The following is a 19,772-nucleotide window of genomic DNA, read 5'->3' on the forward strand; positions in this document are numbered from 1 at the left end:
CATTAACTGTGTTTCTCTCCCCACTGATGCTACCAGACCTGACCTGCTGAGTTTCTCCAGAAATTCCTGGGTTTCGTTCAGAATTCCTGCATCACAGTACTTTGAGTTGGTCAGGGCATTAAGGAGTAGACGGAATATGAAAGTCAAAAAATAATCAGATCTTATTGAAGTGTCGGGCGGGGGGGGGGGGGGTTTCGAGGGACAGAATGGCTCCTTCTGTTTCCAAGATTCGCTCCATCCCTCCCTCTTCCCGTTCCCCGCTCCTCCTTCCAAGTTTCTCAATATATCCTCTCCTCTGCTTCCTTCACTCTCCCGTTATTTCTTTCCCTCTCTTCTTTCTCCCACCTCTTCCTCTGTCTCTGTTTTTTAACTTCTCTTTCACCCCTCCTCAATTTTTCTTTCCCTTTCACTCTCTCTCCCTTTATCCCTCCCTCTGTCTCTTACCCACCTCCCACCCTACTCCCCTCCCCAGTGCTCCTCCCCTCCTACTCTCGGGTCGGATCGTCCTCTCGTTCGGAAGCAGTTAGCAGCTCAGGTCCCGGGGCTCCGTCACCATGGGCAATGTATCGGGCGGAATGAGATGTATGAAATATCTGCTGTTCACGTTTAACCTCTTCTTCTGGGTGAGTGGCCGGGGAGAGGGGGGGGGGGGAGGAGAAATAGACAGAAAGAGGAACCGAGAGAGAGAAGTAGGAGAGTTCGAGCGATGCATGACCGAGAGAAGTTGTTCGGCCCTTCGCCTCCGTGCCGTCTCTTTGAGAAGGAGAACCCGCACATTCTGTTTGCCCACAGCCGGCTCAGTGTGTCCTGCAGTCCCCGCTTTTGAGAGTTCCGACTGAGTCCGTTCAAACGGTGCATTCACTCCACCACTGAGTACAGTACGCCTTCCTCATGTTTCCCGGGCAGTTTGCGAAGCGCTTACCTTAACTCCGTTTCCTCTGGTTAAGACACAGCTCTGTGGCAGGATATGAAATCCAGAGCAGTTTGAACTGATGTACTGTGTGTTTGGACTTCTCTCTCTAATCTCGACTCTCAGCCCCAGCACCTCCATCAAACTGTACCCCCACCTCCCTACTCTCCGTTCAGTAAATTCTCTCCACCACCTTAACCAGGGATGTACTGCTGAGCCCGTATAAGACTCTGGTCAGACTGCATTTGGAATATTGGGAGCAGTTTTGGGCCTCCTATCTAAGGAAGGATGTCATTGGGTGGGGGAGGGGGGTAGTGGTCCAAAGAAGGTTTGCAAGAATGATCCTGGGAATGAAGGGTTTATGGTATGAGGAAGTTTGAGGACTCTGGGTCTGTCCGTGATGGAGTTTAGAAAGATGACCGAAGCTTACAGAACATTGAGAGACGTGGATGGACTGGACACTGAGAAGAGGTTTCCACCAGTAGGAAGGCTAGGACAACCCTTTAGAACTGAGATGAGGGAGAATTTGTTCAACCAGAGGGTGATCAATCTGTGGAACACATTGGCTGCAGAAGGCAAAGTCATTGAGTGTGTTTAAATCAGAAGTTCTTGATTGGTAAGGGGATCAAGGGTTACGGGGAGAAGGCAGGAATATGAGGGCTCAGAAACATTTCAAATGTCACAGCAGATTTGATGGGCCATATGGCCTAGTTTCTATTCCTGTATCTTATGGTCATAAGTTTCTTCCTACATTTGCTGCAGAAATGAAAAAAACACTGAGCCACAACCTAACCAGCATTTAATAGGTCTTTTAAAATAATTGATCTTCCTTCTGAGCTGGTCTTATTGCCTTCACTGGTTTGTGAAGATTCACTTGCTGATCTTCCTGGACCCACACTTCCTTTCATACTTTATCATTTTCTGATTCTTCATATCAGAATGTGTGGCTTCACACCTTTCCATTAAATTGAATGCATCATGTGTCTGTCTATTTCACCAACTTAACAAGCACCTTCGAGATGATGAAAAGGCTGAGCATCTCCGACATTCCTTTGAATGGGTTCGACTGAGGCATTTAATTTTTTTCATGTGGAGGGTGATGAACCTGTGAACCACATTACCCCAGAAAGCTTTGGAGGCCAAGTCACTGAATATATTTAAGAAAGAGATAACAAGGTGTGGAGCTGGATGAACACAGTAGGCCAAGCAACATCTCCCCTCCCCCCATCGCATCCCAAAACCAGCTAAACTCATCCTCGCCTCCCTAACCCGTTCTTCCTCTCAGCTATCCCCTCCTCCCACCTTAAGCTGCACCCCCATTTCCTACCTACTAACCTCCCCCTGACCCCTTGACCTGTCCGTCCTCCCTGGACTGACCTATCTCCTCCCTACCTCCCCACCTACACTCACCTCTACTGGCTCCATTCCTGCCTCTTTAACGTGTCTGTCTCCTCTCCACCTATCTTCTCTTCTATCCATCTTCAATCCGCCTCCCCCTCTCTCCCTGTTTATTTCAGAACCCTCTCCCCCTCCCCCATTTCTGATGAACGGTCTCGGCCCAACACGCCAGCTTTCCTGCTCCTAAGATGCTGTTTGGCCTGCTGTGTTCATCCAGCTTCACACCTCTCGGATTCTCTAGCATCTGCAGATCCTATTGTCTCTGCTACCTATTTAAGAAAGAGATAGTTTTCAAAAAGCTAAAGGTGTCAAGGAGTTTGGGGAGAGTGTGGGAGTATGTTGTTGAAATAGAGTGTCAGCTATGATCGCAGGGCTGAATGACCTACTGCTATTTTCTTTGTTTTAATTTTTATCATTTTACTTCCAATAATTTTCTTTTATGCACCCTCTCTTATGGCAATGAAAACATACTGGTTTATTTTCTATATTCCTTTTTAATACCCTAAACAGCTTCACCTTCTCCCCAAAGCCTCATTCTTGCCAATTCCACCAGTGCCTCTGTTGGTTTCCATGTGACAACTCCTGAACCCTTAGCTAACTGAGCAAAATATCAGGTATAACTGTCTCTTTGACTTTAGATATGTGACTTTTTTTCAATTGGAATTGTTCAAGTAAAAAGTGTTACTAGAGTGCTAATGCCAAGCTCTTCCACCATTATGATTTCTCTCACATTTTCAAAAGTTTGCTGTAATTTCAACAAAAAACAATCTTGATATTTTCTTTATCTCTAGTGAATTCAAAATGCTGGACTGGGTTTCGTCTTTGTTCTAAACTTTCATTGGTAAGCTGCAGGAACGAGCTGATAGGTTATAAGTACCTCAGTTCCCTTCGTTTTATAATCTGAAGAATGTCCTCCTGAAAGACTAGAATAAACATGCATCACTTTAATAGTCAGGGTACTTCGTAGCACAAGAGTCTTGAAATGCTTTGGTTTCTAAAAGATTTTAACAACTTTATCAAGCAAAGGAAAGTATCTTTAGGAACAGAAAGAAGATTTTCATTAAATCTAACTTCCAACTGGGACTTCCCTCCTCATCTGAAGCACTCGACTCACTTTCTTGTCATAACCTAAATTTTCTTTCTTCTATCGCATGATTTCTCATTTGTTTCTCCCTTTAAAGTTAAGATCAAACATTTGCTTCCCCTTCTGTCTCAAACTTTATGTTTGTCTCAAGTTCTGTAACTGAATTCTGATCAACTCAGGGTAACAAAATGTGAGGCTGGATGAACACAGCAGGCCAAGCAGCATCTCAGGAGCACAAAAGCTGACGTTTCGGGCCTGGACCCTTCATCAGAGAGGGGGATGGGGAGAGGGAACTGGAATAAATAGGGAGAGAGGGGGAGGCGGACCGAAGATGGAGAGTAAAGAAGATAGGTGGAGAGAGTATAGGTGGGGAGGTAGGGAGGGGATAGGTCAGTCCAGGGAAGACGGACAGGTCAAGGAGGTGGGATGAGGTTAGTAGGTAGCTGGGGGTGCAGCTTGGGGTGGGAGGAAGGGATGGGTGAGAGTAAGAACCGGTTAGGGAGGCAGAGACAGGTTGGACTGGTTTTGGGATGCAGTGGGTGGAGGGGAAGAGCTGGGCTGGTTGTGTGGTGCAGTGGGGGGAGGGGACGAACTGGGCTGGTTTAGGGATGCAGTGGGGGAAGGGGAGATTTTGAAACTGGTGAAGTCCACGTTGATATCATATGGCTGCAGGGTTCCCAGGCGGAATATGAGTTGCTGTTCCTGCAACCTTCGGGTGGCATCATTGTGGCAGTGCAGGGCCACAATGATGCCACCCAAAGGTTGCAGGAACAGCAACTCATATTCCGCCTGGGAACCCTGCAGCCATATGGTATCAATGTGGACTTCACCAGTTTCAAAATCTCCCCTTCCCCCACTGCATCCCTAAACCAGCCCAGTTCGTCCCCTCCCCCCACTGCACCACACAACCAGCCCAGCTCTTCCCCCCCACCCACTGCATCCCAAAACCAGTCCAACCTGTCTCTGCCTCCCTAACCGGTTCTTCCTCTCACCCATCCCTTCCTCCCACCCCAAGCCGCACCCCCAGCTACCTACTAACCTCATCCCACCTCCTTGACCTGTCCGTCTTCCCTGGACTGACCTATCCCCTCCCTACCTCCCCACCTATACTCTCTCCAGCTATCTTCTTTACTCTCCATCTTCGGTCCGCCTCCCCCTCTCTCCCTATTTATTCCAGTTCCCTCTCCCCATCCCCCTCTCTGATGAAGGGTCCAGGCCCGAAACGTCAGCTTTTGTGCTCCTGAGATGCTGCTTGGCCTGCTGTGTTTATCCAGCCTCACATTTTGTTATCTTGGAATTCTCCAGCATCTGCAGTTCCCATTATCTCTGATCAACTCAGGCTGTGTTTCACCTATCTTAGGTTCTTCTTTTTCCAGTCTGGGATGCTATACTTTCGCCTCAATAATGTCTGCTTTTTTTTTATCCCTGTTTTAAACTCCAACTTTTCTGCTAATGCTATTAACCTGAACTGGTCATTGTTTTAAAATCACTCAGGGATAGACGTGTCTTCACAGAAAATTTGTAGGAACTGACAAAACCATTTTGATTTTGAATATGTACAGTTCACCATGAAAATTTTAACTAGGCCAAACTGTAACAAGTCCCAACATTCATATTGATCCATAGATTACAAATCCCGCATGAACCCCTAAATTATGTTATGATCCCGGATCAGTCCACCAAATTTATTATTATGATTCCGAGAGACCACAGATCAGCGAATGATCTTGTTAACTTTATTTGTAAAGATACGACTGGGTCATACTCAGTATAAAGTCAAATGATTCCATGGTTCTAAACAAACAATAATGTTCGATTATAAAAATTACAGCAGTAACACAATCTTCAATATAAGTACAACTCATTTCAATCACCCAGAATGAATTAATATGTGATAAACATGGGTTATAGACAATGTTCAAACACTTCATAGCATTTATTGAGATATCAAATGCCATCAAGAGAGACTCAATGGATTTCTGAGTAGCATGCCGGAAATGTTAACAACACCACAGTTCACTAAATCTCATTAAACTTCACGAGAGATTATAATTCTTCACTTTTTCCGATTTGGCCTTGAAACTGTCTCTCAAGAGCAGCTCCATTATGGACTGCCTCAAAGACTGCTCCTATTCTATTCAATCACCCTCCTATCTTCTGTCTACACTTGCACGGAATCCAGCCGCTGTTTTCCAATACTTATTTACAGGCACAACTCCAGCTTTTCACTGACAGCTAGTTTCACTCAATTGAAGGGGCGGCATGGTAGCTCAGTGGTAAGCATTACTGCCTCACTGCGCCAGGGACCCGGGTTTGATTCCACCCTCAGGCAAGTGATTGTTTGGAGTTTGCACGTTCTCCCCGTGTCTGTGTGGGTTTTCTCTGGGTGCTCTGGATTGGTATTACTAAATTGCCCATAGTGTTGAGGGATGTGTAGATTAGGTTGCTCTGAGGGTCAGTGTGGGCTGAAGGGCCTGTTTCCACACTGTTGGGATCCTATATAATAATGATACATGTTTCTGCTTTTGAGTTCCACTGAAATAAAACTGACAGATGCGAACACTGACTATGAAGGACAGGACAACTCTAATTAAGAAAAAGCTTATGAAAACAAGGCAGGGAGAAACTTCCTTGTGCTTTTCTTTATTAACCTATTTTTCAAATCAACTTGTTTGGAGGTATTATCGTAGCTCTGGAGCTGATCCCAGGCCTCAAGGGCCTAAGGCAGGGACACTACCATTGTGTCACAAGAGGACCAACTTTCTTAAAGATTCCAACTCATAGTTTTCAGTTAATTCCTAGAGCAGCCCCTGAGTTCTGACGGCACCGAGCCATCCTACTGCTCTTGGATTCTTAATAATTCTCCTACTTGTAAACTGTGAGGTTCAGCTCCTTCCATTGCAGTACAACCAACTGCTGCACTCCTAAATTGGAGTGACAGTCTCCTTCCCCTACTGCCTGACCTTCAGTCTGTGTCAGTCATTCTTGCACTTCGGAGTAGCGACTCCCTCCCCTGCACAGTCCTGAATGAACTATTGAAAACCTTACAATATGTCACGCTCCTAACATTGGGCAGAATTGACCGTTTCTACCTAATAATGTTTAGAACCGATAGTGCTCTGAATGTTGCTCTCTTTGAGAAAATGGATTCCTTAGTACGTATGGATAGAAAGAAAATAGATTTCATTGTAATACACAAAATTAAATATACTCAACACGTTGACCTTCTGCACTGCTTCCTTAAGAAGTTAAGTGTGTTAGTCAAACACAATTGGAGCAAACGAACCACAATGTTTTTAATTTATTAACACACCATTCATCCAGTGTCAATTATTTTCATTTCTGCTCCAAAGAATTTTGTCAGAACTGTCCCTCACCCTGGATTATCTATCCCTCACCCTGGCTTAGTTGTCCCTCACCCTGGACTACTTGTCCCTCATCCCGGTCTATCTGTCCCTTGCCCCGGTCTCCTTGCACGTCACACTGGCCTATCTGTCCTCACACTGGCCTATCTGTCCCTTACCCCGGTCTGTCTCTCTCTCACCCCGATCTATCTGTTCCTCACCCTGGTCTCCCTCTATCTGTCCCTCACACTGGTCTATCTGTTCCTTACTCTGGTCTATCTGTCCCTCACCCCGGTCTATTTGTCCCTCACCCTGGCCTATTTGTCCCTCATCCCGGTCTATCTGTCCCTCGCCCCGGACTTCCTGCACCTCACCCTGGCCTATCTGTCCGTCACTCTGACCTATTTGTCCCTCACACTGGCCTATCTGTCCCTCACCCTGGTCTACTTGTCCCTCACCCTGGTCTCCCTCTATCTGTCTCTCACCCTGGTCTATCTGTCCCTCACCCCGGTCTATTTGTCCCTCACCCCGGTCTATCTCTTCCTCACCCTGGTCTCCCTCTATCTGTCCCTCACCCCGGTCTATCTGTCCCTCACCTCGGTCTATCTGCACCACACCATGGTCTATGCATTCCTCATCCTGGGTACCTGGCCTGTCTGACCCACACCCGGCTGACCTATTGCTTGCTGATCTGTTGCTGAATTGATTCTTTTCCTTTATCTTCAAAGAGAACAGAGATGTTTATTATCTCCCAACCTCTCTGAACATGCCCCATTTTGAAGGGCACTGAGGTAAATTGCACAAAAGTGCCACATTTTCCATCCTCACTTCCCTTAGAATCTCATCTGAACTGTGCTACATTTCCATGGACTCATTACACTTTACTTTTGTTCAGGTGGTGTGTAAGCCTGGTGAGTTGCTACACTGTATGTCGTAGTTGGTACTTGCTGCTGCGATTGTGAGTTGGTGGTGTATGTTAGAGATGTTGGATGTGGTGTCAGTAAAGTGACTGCTTTGTCCAGTGTGGTGTTGAGCTTCTTGAGTGTGTTGGAGCTGCACTCATCCAGCAAATGGAGAGTATTCCATCCCTTTGGCGCAACTTTGAGGGCCAAAGGGCCTGTTCTGCACTGTATTGTTCTATATTCTATCACATTCCTGACTTGTGACTTGTGGACAGGTTTTGTGGGTCAGGAGATGAGTTACTTGCTGCAGTATTCCTAGCCTCTGACTCACTGTTGTAGCCACTGTATTTTTCTTGCTTATCCAGTTCAATTTCGAATCAATGATAATCCCGAGGATGTTGGTAGTGGGAGTTCAGTGATGGCTCTTCTGTTTAGAGTCAACAGGAAGTAGTTGGACTTTCTCCTGAGGTGGTACTTATCACTTACGTACAAACCTAAATATTGATCAGATTTTGCAGGCTGAGATTCCTTAATTACATGAGGAGTTGTGAATAGTACTGATGACTGCAATTATTAGGGAATGTCAACACTTATGGCTTGATTCCCATTGACTCCAGTTTTATGAGAGCTCTTTGATGTCATATTTGGTCAAATACAGCCTTGATGTCAAGGGCAGTCACTGTCACCGTCCCCCGGAGTTATGTCCAAGCTTGAACCAAACTGTGATGAGGTTGGGAGCTGAGTGGCCCGAGCAGAACCCAAACTGCATGTCAGTCGGCAGATCATTGCTGATCAGCCTCTGCATGAGCGTAGTCCTGTTTGTAGTTTCACCAGGTTGGAACTGGTTTTAAGTGTGTCAGGTGTTACTGCTGGCTTGGTCTCCTACACTCTTGACTATACCAGAGGTGGATGGCAATGGTAGAGAGAGGGTTATGTTGAGCCATGAAGTTACAGATTCAGGGACAATACAAGTCAGTTGCTGCTGGCTTTCAGTACTTTATGGATGCCTAGTTTCCAGTTGCTAGATCTGTTCGAAGTCCATCCCATGATGATGTTACAGAGCACAATGGTGTTTAACATGGAGGAGCAGTGTGTAGTGATTTGAACTATTTTTATCTGATCCTATATATTTACCAACGCCTCCTTTATTGTGATGTTGGCAACATCCTGTTCTTTAGTAAAAACAGATGCAAAATATTCAATTCTTACCTCAGTTATGGGTGTCTGCTTCCACAAAAACATTTCCTTTTGGTCCCCAGTTGACCTCACCCTTCCCTTGTCAACCCTTTAACTGATTCAGTCTTTATAAAAGATTATTGAGTTGCTTTTACCCTACACAAACCAATTCTCAGTAACTCTGTTCCTGTATTATCTTTACCCGGTTTGTATTTTTTTGTGGCTGGTTCTCTCCTGCATTACAAATTGAACTTGTCAGAGTCAGAGAGTCATAGAGCTGTACAGCATGGAAACAGACCCTTTGGTCCAACTCATGCATGCCGACCAGATATATAAATCTAGTCCTATTTGCCAACATTTGGCCCATATCCCTCTAAACCCTTCCTATTCATGTACTCATCCAGATGCCTTTTGAATGTTGTAATTGTACCAGCCTCCACCACTTCCTCTGGCAGCTCAGTCCATACATTCACCACCCTCTGCGTGAAAAAGTTGCCTGTTAGATCCCTTTTAAACCTTTCCCTTCTCACCCTAAACACGTGCCCTCTAGTTTTGGACTCCCTGCACCCTGCGGGAAAGACTTTGTCTATTTACCCTCTGCATACCCACCACGATTTTATAATCCTTTATAAGGTCAACCCCCACCCCAGCTTCCAATGCTCCAGAGAAAATAGCCCCAGTCCTTCTCCAACTCAAACCCTCCCACCCTGGCAACATCCTTGTAAATCTTTTCTGAACACTTTTAGGTTTCACAACATCCTTCCTATAGCAGGTGTCATTAGTTTTTTTTGTTTCATTTGGGAGCTCTCATTTTGGGTACGCCAATCTACTTTTATGCAGGTATTTCAGGGATTGATTTAGCAAATGGAGATCTCCTGTTATCACTACTCTGTAGTCCTTGTACCTTTTTGCAATTTTGCTGTGAGTTTTCATCCCTAAGTCTCGTCCACTCTTTGGCAGATATCCATTAGCATTATAGATATTCGACTAGTCCTTATTTGTACCAAATTGATACTATATCATTCTGCGCTCAGGCTGTGTGGTGTATTCATTCAGTAGTGCCACTCCCCCTTCCTTTCCCCTTCTCAGTTGTTCTTAAGTATATTGGGTTCAGGAATTTTCAATCCAATCTGATGTAGTATTAAGCTACTCAAAGACAGGCATGAAGGAAGTCTCAAAAAAATTCATCAGCAGTCTCCAAAGATTGACACTAGTTTTAAAACATTGAATTGTTTAAAATTCATTACAAATCTGACTACTAAACACTAGTGTAATTAACAAATGCTTCTGTAGCATTTCACAAACCTTTTGCACCCACATAAAATATTCAAAGATCCTCTGTCCAAAAACAGTTAATTTTTGAGATGAATTCTCAGTTGTGTGGACAAAATACCATTGTCCCCACTTCTAAATGCATGAGGTATAATGAAAATCTAATTTGTAATTTCTTTAATTTAGAATACAAACTTTGTGTTTTAGAAATTAATTTGAATTTACAATTAAAATGAAAGATTTTGCTGTCAGGTAAATCTAAGTGCCTGGTTATTAATCAGATAAGCCTGACGAAAAGGCAAATCAACATGTCAATTTAAGTAACCTGTGTTTATTTTAGAATGTCAGAGTTGATAGTGGAGAAATTTGGTGGGCCGACTCAAAAGTTAACAGCGAACTGCTTCGTGCCAGACTGAAGCAATGGTGGGCAGAGATGACAGTTAACTTCTGTAAAGGCCAGGGGCAGTTTGGTCGTCTAACTCACCCATTACAGAGATAACAAGGTGTGGAGCTGGATGAACACAGCAGGCTAAGCAGCATCTTAGAAGCTCCTAAGATACTGCTTGGCCTGCTGTATTCACCCAGGTCCACACCTTGCTATCTCAGAATCTCCAGCATCTGCAGTTCCTGTTATCTGTCTCACCCATTATAGAGTGAGTTTCAGTTCAAAAGGAATTTGTTGTACAATGTAACAGTCCTGACAGTGCATTCATTTCTCTACAGATCAACTGAATGAATGCCACAGCCCCCCAGAATATACTTTATCTCTCCTCAGTGTTCTAATTTTCCTCCATAATAGTCAATGGGGTCCTTCCATTAGGTTCTTTTGGCAGCACAATCCTTTCCTTTACTAACCTCCAGACTGTGGATCCCTTAGTTCCTTGTTTGTATTGTTGTAAGAGACTCAATTGCCTTCCACAGCCTTCAAGCGAACCTAGCTGCAAGGCTTTATGAGGATTCTTGTAGAATTTTTTTTTCAAACAGCTGTCGGCTTTAGCAAATCTTCCAGCTGTTTTTCTTTCATGAAATCCAAATGAGGAGCCCTAAGCACATTCTAAATGGTGATGATAAAGTTAGTGTTTTCTCTGCTTGAGGTGCAGGCCTAAGTGACGATCCATTCCTGCTGTGAGTGAGCTTGGATTGGAGCAACTGCCTCAGGAATCTGTGACACCTCGCACTGAGCACCTTGATGCTGAACGTATTGGACTGGGACAGGACCCTGCTGTTTGATTGGGCCAGGGCAACACACTAATATTGCCTTGAGGCAGGATACTGGTGTTGCCCTGGGGCAAGACGCTGGGGTTGCCCTGGGCAGGATGCTGGTGTTGGTCTGGGGCAGCACGCTGGTGTTGCCCTGGGCAGGATGCTGCTGTTGGACTATACTCATGAACAGAAAGTAAGGCACAGTGGAATAGAATTGAGAGAGGAACAGACATTGGATCATAAGAACAGGAGTAAGCCATTCAGCCCATTGAGCCTGCTCTACCATGCAATTAGATCACGGCTGAATATCTATCTGATTGCAGCTTTTCCTTGCTGTACCCATATCCAGACGGGAGAACCGACAGAGAGATTAATACTTCTTCTCTGATGAGCAATGGAAAGTACTGCCATATCGTGACTGTATCCTGTACCTTTAAATCAAGCTGCATTCACCTCAGAAGTGGGAAATTCTGAAACTCTTCCCCTGGAGCAGTGATGTTGGGTTTTTATGAGGGAGTGATGGTGTAAGGTATTTGTACTCAGGCCAGGGTTGCAGAAGGCAAGGAGCCCATTGTGAGACGTCTGTGAATTGGAGGTGTGGGTGGAGGGAGGTGTATGATGGGATAAAGTACAGCTTATAATCGGGACCGTATTGTGTCCGAGTCTCATGATTACCTGAATGGCGCTCGAAGCTCGAATCTCATGTGTTGAGAATGTGAAATCAAGCAGCATTAACTAAACTGAGTTAGACCCCGAACACACAACAACCCAGATATGGTCAAGAAATTCCCTCCCTCAGTGGGAAATTGTAGAGTGGAAATAATAACCTTCTTGTTTGTGCTGGAACCAGAGTAAAATTGGCTGGATTCTTGTAAAAACAGGAATGGGTTCAGTAATGTTATTCAGGAAATCTGCATCTTTCATTGGCTCTGTGATGTGTCCTCTGTGCTGTCGAATAAACTCATCCATCCTGATGCCCCACCACCGCACTGTCTGTAAGCTTACAGACAGGAGACAGAGACAAATTCAGTTCTTTCAGGTTCATCTTCTTCTGTCTGTAAGCAAGGGTATTTTTAAATTTTTCTCATCCTTTCCCTTTTTGAAATAGGCTATGGCATCTTTTTGTGAAGTTCAGATTTTAAATGTTCCACGACAGGGTTACATTAAAATTATGGTCTATTTATGTATTCAATGCCAGAATGGTTGTTGCAACAAACAAACAGGCATGAACATAGACACTCATCTGCACGCGCATTCCACACACACACACACACACACACGCTTACTCACTCACTCATATACACACAGACACACTTACTCACACACACACAGACATAGACATACACACAATTACACGCTCACTTATAGATAGATAGATAGATATGTACATACACACACACACAGTCTCACATACACATAGACACACACACACACATCGACTGGACTGACAAATCAGCTTTTGTGCTCCTGAGATGCTGCTTGGCCTGCTGTGTTCATCCAGCTCCACACTTTGTTATCTTAGACTGGACTTTGCTGCTGGATTGGGGCAGGACACTGGTGTTTACACACACAGACGCACAGATGCACACACACACACACACACTCTCTCTATCTCTTTCTCTCAAACTCTGTCACACCCAAACTCACTCCATATACACAGACATTGATACATACACACAGACACTTGCACACACACACTCTTAAATGTGCACATGCACACACAGACACACACGCTAGTACACATTCACACTCATACATACTTAATCACTCACAAACATACACACACACTCTCAGACTCACACATACTGACATACGTGCAGACACACACACTCTCACACACTCTTAAACTTTCACTCACACGTATACACACACTCACATGCAGACTTTCAGACATACACACATGCAGATGCACACACATATACATACACTGATACATACAAACCATACACAAACACACACACACATACTTATGATCATACATACATATATACATTCTCTACACTTCTATATGCAAACATAAACATACACATTCATGAATACATATACACAAACACGCATACAACATACACATGCATACACACACACACACCTGCATGTACACACATACTTGCTTACACACACACATATGCATGTAAAAAAACTCACATATACAGACATATATGCATGCACACATAAACGAACACACAAACACAGACATACACATATACACACACATGTATACACAGAGTCAGGCTGAGCTGCATCCGGAGTCTCGTAGTGGTGCCTCAAGTTCAATTCTCAGCACCTGTGCTGTTAGCAGGAGATTGTCTGAGGCAAGATTTCAGAAATGTATAACTAAAGCTTCTTCAAAGTTGAAAGGAGTTTTGCTCATATAAACAGCCCAGGAAGATGCCCCTAAACTATTACTGAATTCCTCCCTCTAGAAACCAATGCATCTTCAAATGCCCTCCCCCGAGATACTCACCAATCACTGAATTCCCTTGACCTCTGGTGCCCTAACCCATTATTGATCCTGGCGCTCAAGACCCTTCCCCATCACTGAACCCCCTCACCTGATGTTAAATGCCATCCTTGGGATTCTAACCTATTTTTAAAATTCATTCATGGGATCTGGGTGTCACTAGCTGCCCATCCCTAGTTACCCTTGAGGAGATGGAGGTGAGCTGCCTTTTTGAACCCCTGCAGTCTATCTGTTGTAGGTAGACCCACAATGCTATGAGGGAGGAAATTCCAGGATTTTGATCCATCGACAGTGGAGGTACGATGATATATTTTGACTTCAGAATTGTAAGTGGCTCAGTGGTGAAGTAGCAGGTGGGTGATGTTCCCATGTGTCTGCTGCCATTGTCCTTCTAGATGGGAGTGGCCGTGGGTTTGGAAGATACTGTCTAAAGTAAATTACTGCAGTGTGGCTTGCAGATGGTACACACAGCAGCTATAGGGCTAACTGAAGGCCCTGCTGCTAAAAACTCAAACACTTCCTTTGAAGACTGTCATTTCAGGATTCTAACTCTCCTATCACTCTCGTTGGTGCACCCTGACTCCAAGCTCCGCCATGTTTCCTTTGAACCTATGCTGTCAGGAGTCGAACTATGAATTCTGTCATTCCTTGGGTCACTCATGCCATCAAGCCTTCCCTCAAAAATCTGACATCTGCCTAACCAAGCCACCTTCCAATCAGGCTCCACCTCTTGCTATCAGGGTTGGGGACAGCAGGCAAGACTGTTGGTAACCGATACCTTATTTGGGCCTACAGAGCTCCACACAGCTACTCTATCAATATGGGCTTGCCTCTCCTAATAATTGCACTCACCATCTTTTTCCCCCCCCCAACCACGTCCACCTCCATGCCATCCCTTCACAACACAGTCCATATTGTGGAGCCTTTCTTCCTCAGTCAGACAAGAAAGCTTACTGAGTGGCAGTGCACTAGGACTGGGGAGAGGCCAGGCCATTCCATTTGCAAGTGTGTCCTTTGCACAGAAGCTCCAAGCCCTGTCTGTGAGGATGCTGTTTACTCCCACATCCTGGTGATGTGCCTAATTTTAAATGGCCAGTGCCACAGAATGTGTTTGCCAGATGTTCTAAATTTGAGAGGCTAGATTTAGCTTGTTTGCTACATGCCTGAGCAAACCTCGAGCCTCCACCTTGTCTTCATTACCCTGGGCGGCTTGTCGCTGCTCCTCCAGGAGGTTTCCATTTGTGCTGTTACTGTGAGTTGGCTTCAGTACATGGTTAACCCCCTGGAGTGCATCAGCATGTTGTTTCACCTGCAGCCCCTTGCTGCTCGTGCTGCAGTCCCACTAGTGGCTTCTTTCCAGTTGTCTTTGTTACTCTCGAGTTGACTTTCAAAGAGAGCTGTGGGTACTGGGTCTGTGTAGCTACTAACAGTCAGTGAGATTGAAACTGGTTTAGTTTAATTTTGAGTAACAGACTGAAGGAGTTGTAGGCTGAGACTAGCACTACCCACATTTCCACAGCTGACGACACTTGTCCATTACCTCATGCTTTGTGGCTTAGCTCAAGGAAGTGAGTGTCTCAGACTGTACACACACCTCAGGCTCCAGTGCACCAATCATTGATCTCCCATTTAACCTCAACTTTCCTTATGCTCACTATCCATTTAACCCTAAACTCTCTTAGTCTTTAAATCCTTTTTTGAAACTCATTCATGGAATGAGTATATCGTTGGCGGGGACAACATTTTTGACCCTAACCCATGACTGAACGCTTCCTTCTGGGTCCGTAATCTGCCATTGAATGCCATCCTTGGGAATCTAACCTATTTTTAAAATTCATTCATGGGATGTGAGTGTCACTAGCTGCCCTTGAGAAGGTGGTGGTGAGTCGTTTCCTTGAATTGTTGCAGTCTATGTGCTATAGGTTGACCCACAATACCCTTAGGATTTTGACCCAGTGACACAGAAGGAACAGGAATATATATCTACAAGTGAAGATTGTGAATGGCTTGGAGGGGAACTTACAGGGGACTTGTGGTGGTGTTGTCATGTATCTGCTGCCCTTGTCCTTCAGATGGTAATGGTTTGGGTTTGGATGATCTTGTGGACAGAGCCTTTCTGATTATCTGCAGTGCATCTGAGAGATGGTACACACTGCTGCTACTGAGTGTGGCTGGTGGAGGGAGCGGACGTTTCAGGTAGTGGGCAGAATATCCGTACATCTGCTGTTCTTGCCCTTCCAGGTCAGGATCAGTGTTGGCTCCAGGATCCCAAGTGGGGTCACAAGCTGAGGCTTTGGTGTTGTGAGCTCAAAGACAACAATGGATTTACAACAGCTGCCCTGTGCTCTACCTAACCTCACTGAAGGACTGTAAGAGTTTTACAATGGGGTTACAGAGGGAAGAGGTTTGGGAAGCACTGTTCTAGATGGTGGAGGTCACTGAGTCTTGGTGAATTACTACAGCAAAGCTTGTACATGGTACATTCTGCTGAGTGTGTTGGGGCTCTGTACCAATATTTTTCAAATCGACCTGTTGTTCAGGCGTGTTATTATGCACCTCTGGAGCTGGTGGGTCTTGAACCAGGACTCCTGGCCCTGAGGTAGACACACTGTTACTGCACTACAAGAGACCTTGGGCTGTGTATCAAAGGCAGTCCCTTTTACAGAAACCAGCTGGATGGTTAATTGTTCTTGACTTTCACTCAGCAGCCACTGGTGGCTTCACTTAGTTGGTTGAATGTGGCAGCATTTGCACTCTTGTTAATGTAGGTTTGTAGGCCGGATATAACATGCAGGCTGAAGGAAAGCCCCTATCTCCAATACCCCTTTTAGGTGGCGGATTTCATAGAGGAAATGAATTGGCTCTCTGATACTGTATATGCTGCATCTGACCACTTGTCTTGTTAAACCTTTATGATTAGATGTAGGGAACTGGGAGAGTAGATCATGTAAAAATCCATTTTGACCATGATCATTCCAATGCAGGTGTTTCTTGTCTGTGTACCTTACCCTCAGATACATCCTGAATTTTACACCTTTAGCATGCACGTACTTAACAATTCATTATTTTTAATTTGTCATGTCTGCTAGAAGGATAATTACTTTACTTAGCTTCTTGAAACAGCCAAATGTCAGTTGCTGACTCTGTTTTGCATGTGTCTTCACAAGAAGCAAATTGCTATACAGATCCTGGTGAAACAAAATTGTGATAATTCAGACACTGGAAGGATTTAAACTGATGATGAGGTGGTATTGGATAGTCTGCCATCACTTGGTAAGTTGCTAGGACTGGGTGAGACACATCCAAGGATATTGAGGGAAGTGAGGAAAATTACTGAGGTGCTGGCTATAATTATCAGACTTACATGGAACATAGAACTATATAGCACAAGAACAGGCCCCTCAACCCACCATGCCTGTGCTAACCCTGAGGCCATTCTGAGCTAATCCATTTGCCTGCATATGGTCCGTATCCCTTTATTTCCCACCTGTTCGTGTATCTGTGTAAATGCCACTTAAACATTGCTATTGGATCTCCTTCTACCACCTCCCCCTGGCAGTGCATTCCAGGTACCTACTACCCTCTGTGTAAAACACTTTTCTCTCACCTCCGCTAAATGTTCCCCTCCTACTTTAAACCAATGGCACCTAGTATTTGAAATTTTCACTTCAGAAAGAAGACTCCTAATATCAAGCCTATCCATGTTTGTCAATAATTTCATATACTACCATCAGGTATCCCCTCAGCCTTCAAATCCAAAGTTATCTAACCTTTCCTTATAGCTAGTTCATTCCCATGCAGACAACCTCTCCAAAGTCTGCACATCCTTCCTATAGTGTGAAGCCCAGAACTGCACACAATACTCCAAGCTTGGCCTAACTAATATCTTTCTTAGACCTGGATGAACTCTATCAATTGTAGAACTGCAAATATTAGATAATTGTTCTAAAAAGGTATAAAACATTAGGCCAGCAACTGCAGACTAATTAGTTTAACCTTAGTTGGGAAACCTTTAGAAGAAAGGAGAATCAGGGGAAATACTCCTCTGGCTGGAGTCAAACTTGCCTTGTTAGATGGCTGTGGTCATTGGAGGTCAGTTATCTGAGCTACAGGACATCTCTGCAGGAGTTACTCAGGGTAGTGTCCTGGGCCCGACCATCTTCAGCTGATACATCAATGACCTTCCCTCCATCATAAGGTCAGAAGTGGGGACATTCATTGATGTTTGAACAATATGCAGCACCATTGGTGACTCCTCTGAGACTGAAACAGTCCATGCCAGTGTACAACAAGGTTTGGATAATATCCAGGTTTGGGATGACAAGTAACATTCATGTCACGTATCTGTCGTTCAATGACCAGCTCCAACATGAGAGAATCCAGCTAGCACCCCTTACCATTCGATGACATGAGCATCACTGAACCCCATACTATCAATATCCTGGGGATTACCACTGACCAGAAGTTGGGTTGGACCAAATTGCTATGGCTACCAGAGCAGGTCAGAGGTTGGGAATGTCAGAGCAAGTAACTCTCCTCTTCACTCCCACCAACGACAAGGCATAATTCAGGAATATCATTGACCGTTCATCTGCGTAATGTTGTTTTGCTGTGGACTGTTGTTCCTGTGTCTTTTATAGTTGCTGTGGCACTCATTGTTAGTCCATTTCTGCTGTTGGCTTCCTGTAGACCTCTAGGTCTGATGGTTGTTTTCAGGTTGCTCTAAGTCCTGTTTTGCTGGTAACACACAGCAGGGAGCCTTCATCAATAAATTCATTCAGCACTGGTATTGCTGTTACAGCTGCTTGATTTTCATCAACTTTGCTTCTGAATCCATGCCCAGTAATGTTGCATGTCACTAGTCATCATTGGTGAAATGGTTCGCACTCTGCTGACAAATTGGGCAAGAATTTTGTCAAATGATTTTGAACCCTACAAATCAATGTATTGCTTTTACGTCCGTTGATATCTGCATGACTGCTACAGCTCTCAGTTTTGCAGAAGGTGAGCTGTTCCAAAGGAGAGTCATATTAGACTCAAAACATCAAACTCTCTTTCTCTCCCCGAAGATGCTGCCAGACCTGCAGAGTTTCTCCAGTACTTCCTATTTTTGTTTCAGATTTCCTGTGACCCCAGTATTATGCTTTTATTTGGGTGCTGTAGATGGATCTGACTGGGGTGGGTGGCAGTTACTTGCTGTTACATCCTTGTTCATGTTGCAATGGGCTCACAGAGTAATCTATTCTCTTCGTATGAGTATGATGCCATCATATAGCCTTAACCTTACTCTTAAGGTCTTCATTTTTGGATAGCCATGTTGAGTCACTTCATTTTGAAGGTTCACAATGCAATGGTGTCCATTTTTTTTTACTGACGATGTGCTGTTTTTGTAGTCCTCATTCTAACAGCTTTCCCTAAACTCGTTCCCTACACTTTCCCTTTCTCTTTGCACAATGTTTTCTACAGTATTTCCATTCTGCAATGTTTGCATTCTGTGACAGCAAATATAATTTTCTGAGGTTGGCAAGCACAGGTTGTTTGGCACTGAAACTGTCTGTCATTTTACTGAGGGATACAATAGCCTCGTGGTATTATTGCTGGACTGTTAGTCCAGAGACCTGGACAACATTCTGAGGACCTAGGTTTAAATCCCACTATGGCAGATAGTGGAGTTTGGATTCAATAAAATATCTGGAATTAGGAATCTAATGACGACCATGAATCCATTGTCGATTGTCAGAAAATCCCACCTGGTTCACTAATGATCTTTAGGGAAGGAAACTGCCATCTTTATCCGGTCTGGCCTACTTGTGACTCCAGCCCCAAAGCAATGAGATTGACCTCCCTCAGGGCAGTTAGAGATGGACAATAAGTGCTGACTAGCCAGTGATGTCCTCATCCTGTTAATGAATAAGGAAAAAAAACTAATTTGTGTGTTTGCAGATACATCTTCTTGGCTCGACAGCTGCACCCTCTTAGTGGAGCAAACCACTCCTGGGATAACTGCATAGTAACATAAGCA

The 19,772-nt window shown here is 44.5% G+C and overlaps 1 protein-coding gene across 2 annotated transcripts in view; it reads left to right on the plus strand.

Moving 5' to 3' along the window:
- Positions 1–336: 336 nt before the first annotated feature.
- LOC125462705 (CD9 antigen-like) overlaps positions 337–19,772 on the plus strand; it is an 86,024-nt gene continuing 66,588 nt past the window's right edge. Inside the window, exon 1 of one of the 2 annotated variants that reach the window (XM_059653235.1) lies at positions 337–623. In XM_059653235.1, coding sequence (XP_059509218.1) covers positions 555–623 — 69 coding nt within the window. In that variant the 5' untranslated portion in view covers positions 337–554. The remainder of the gene's footprint in view (positions 624–19,772) is intronic. The other variant, XM_059653234.1, reaches the window with a different exon arrangement.

This window comes from Stegostoma tigrinum, chromosome 21, assembly GCF_030684315.1.
Source record: "Stegostoma tigrinum isolate sSteTig4 chromosome 21, sSteTig4.hap1, whole genome shotgun sequence".
NCBI classification, from domain to species: domain Eukaryota; kingdom Metazoa; phylum Chordata; class Chondrichthyes; order Orectolobiformes; family Stegostomatidae; genus Stegostoma; species Stegostoma tigrinum.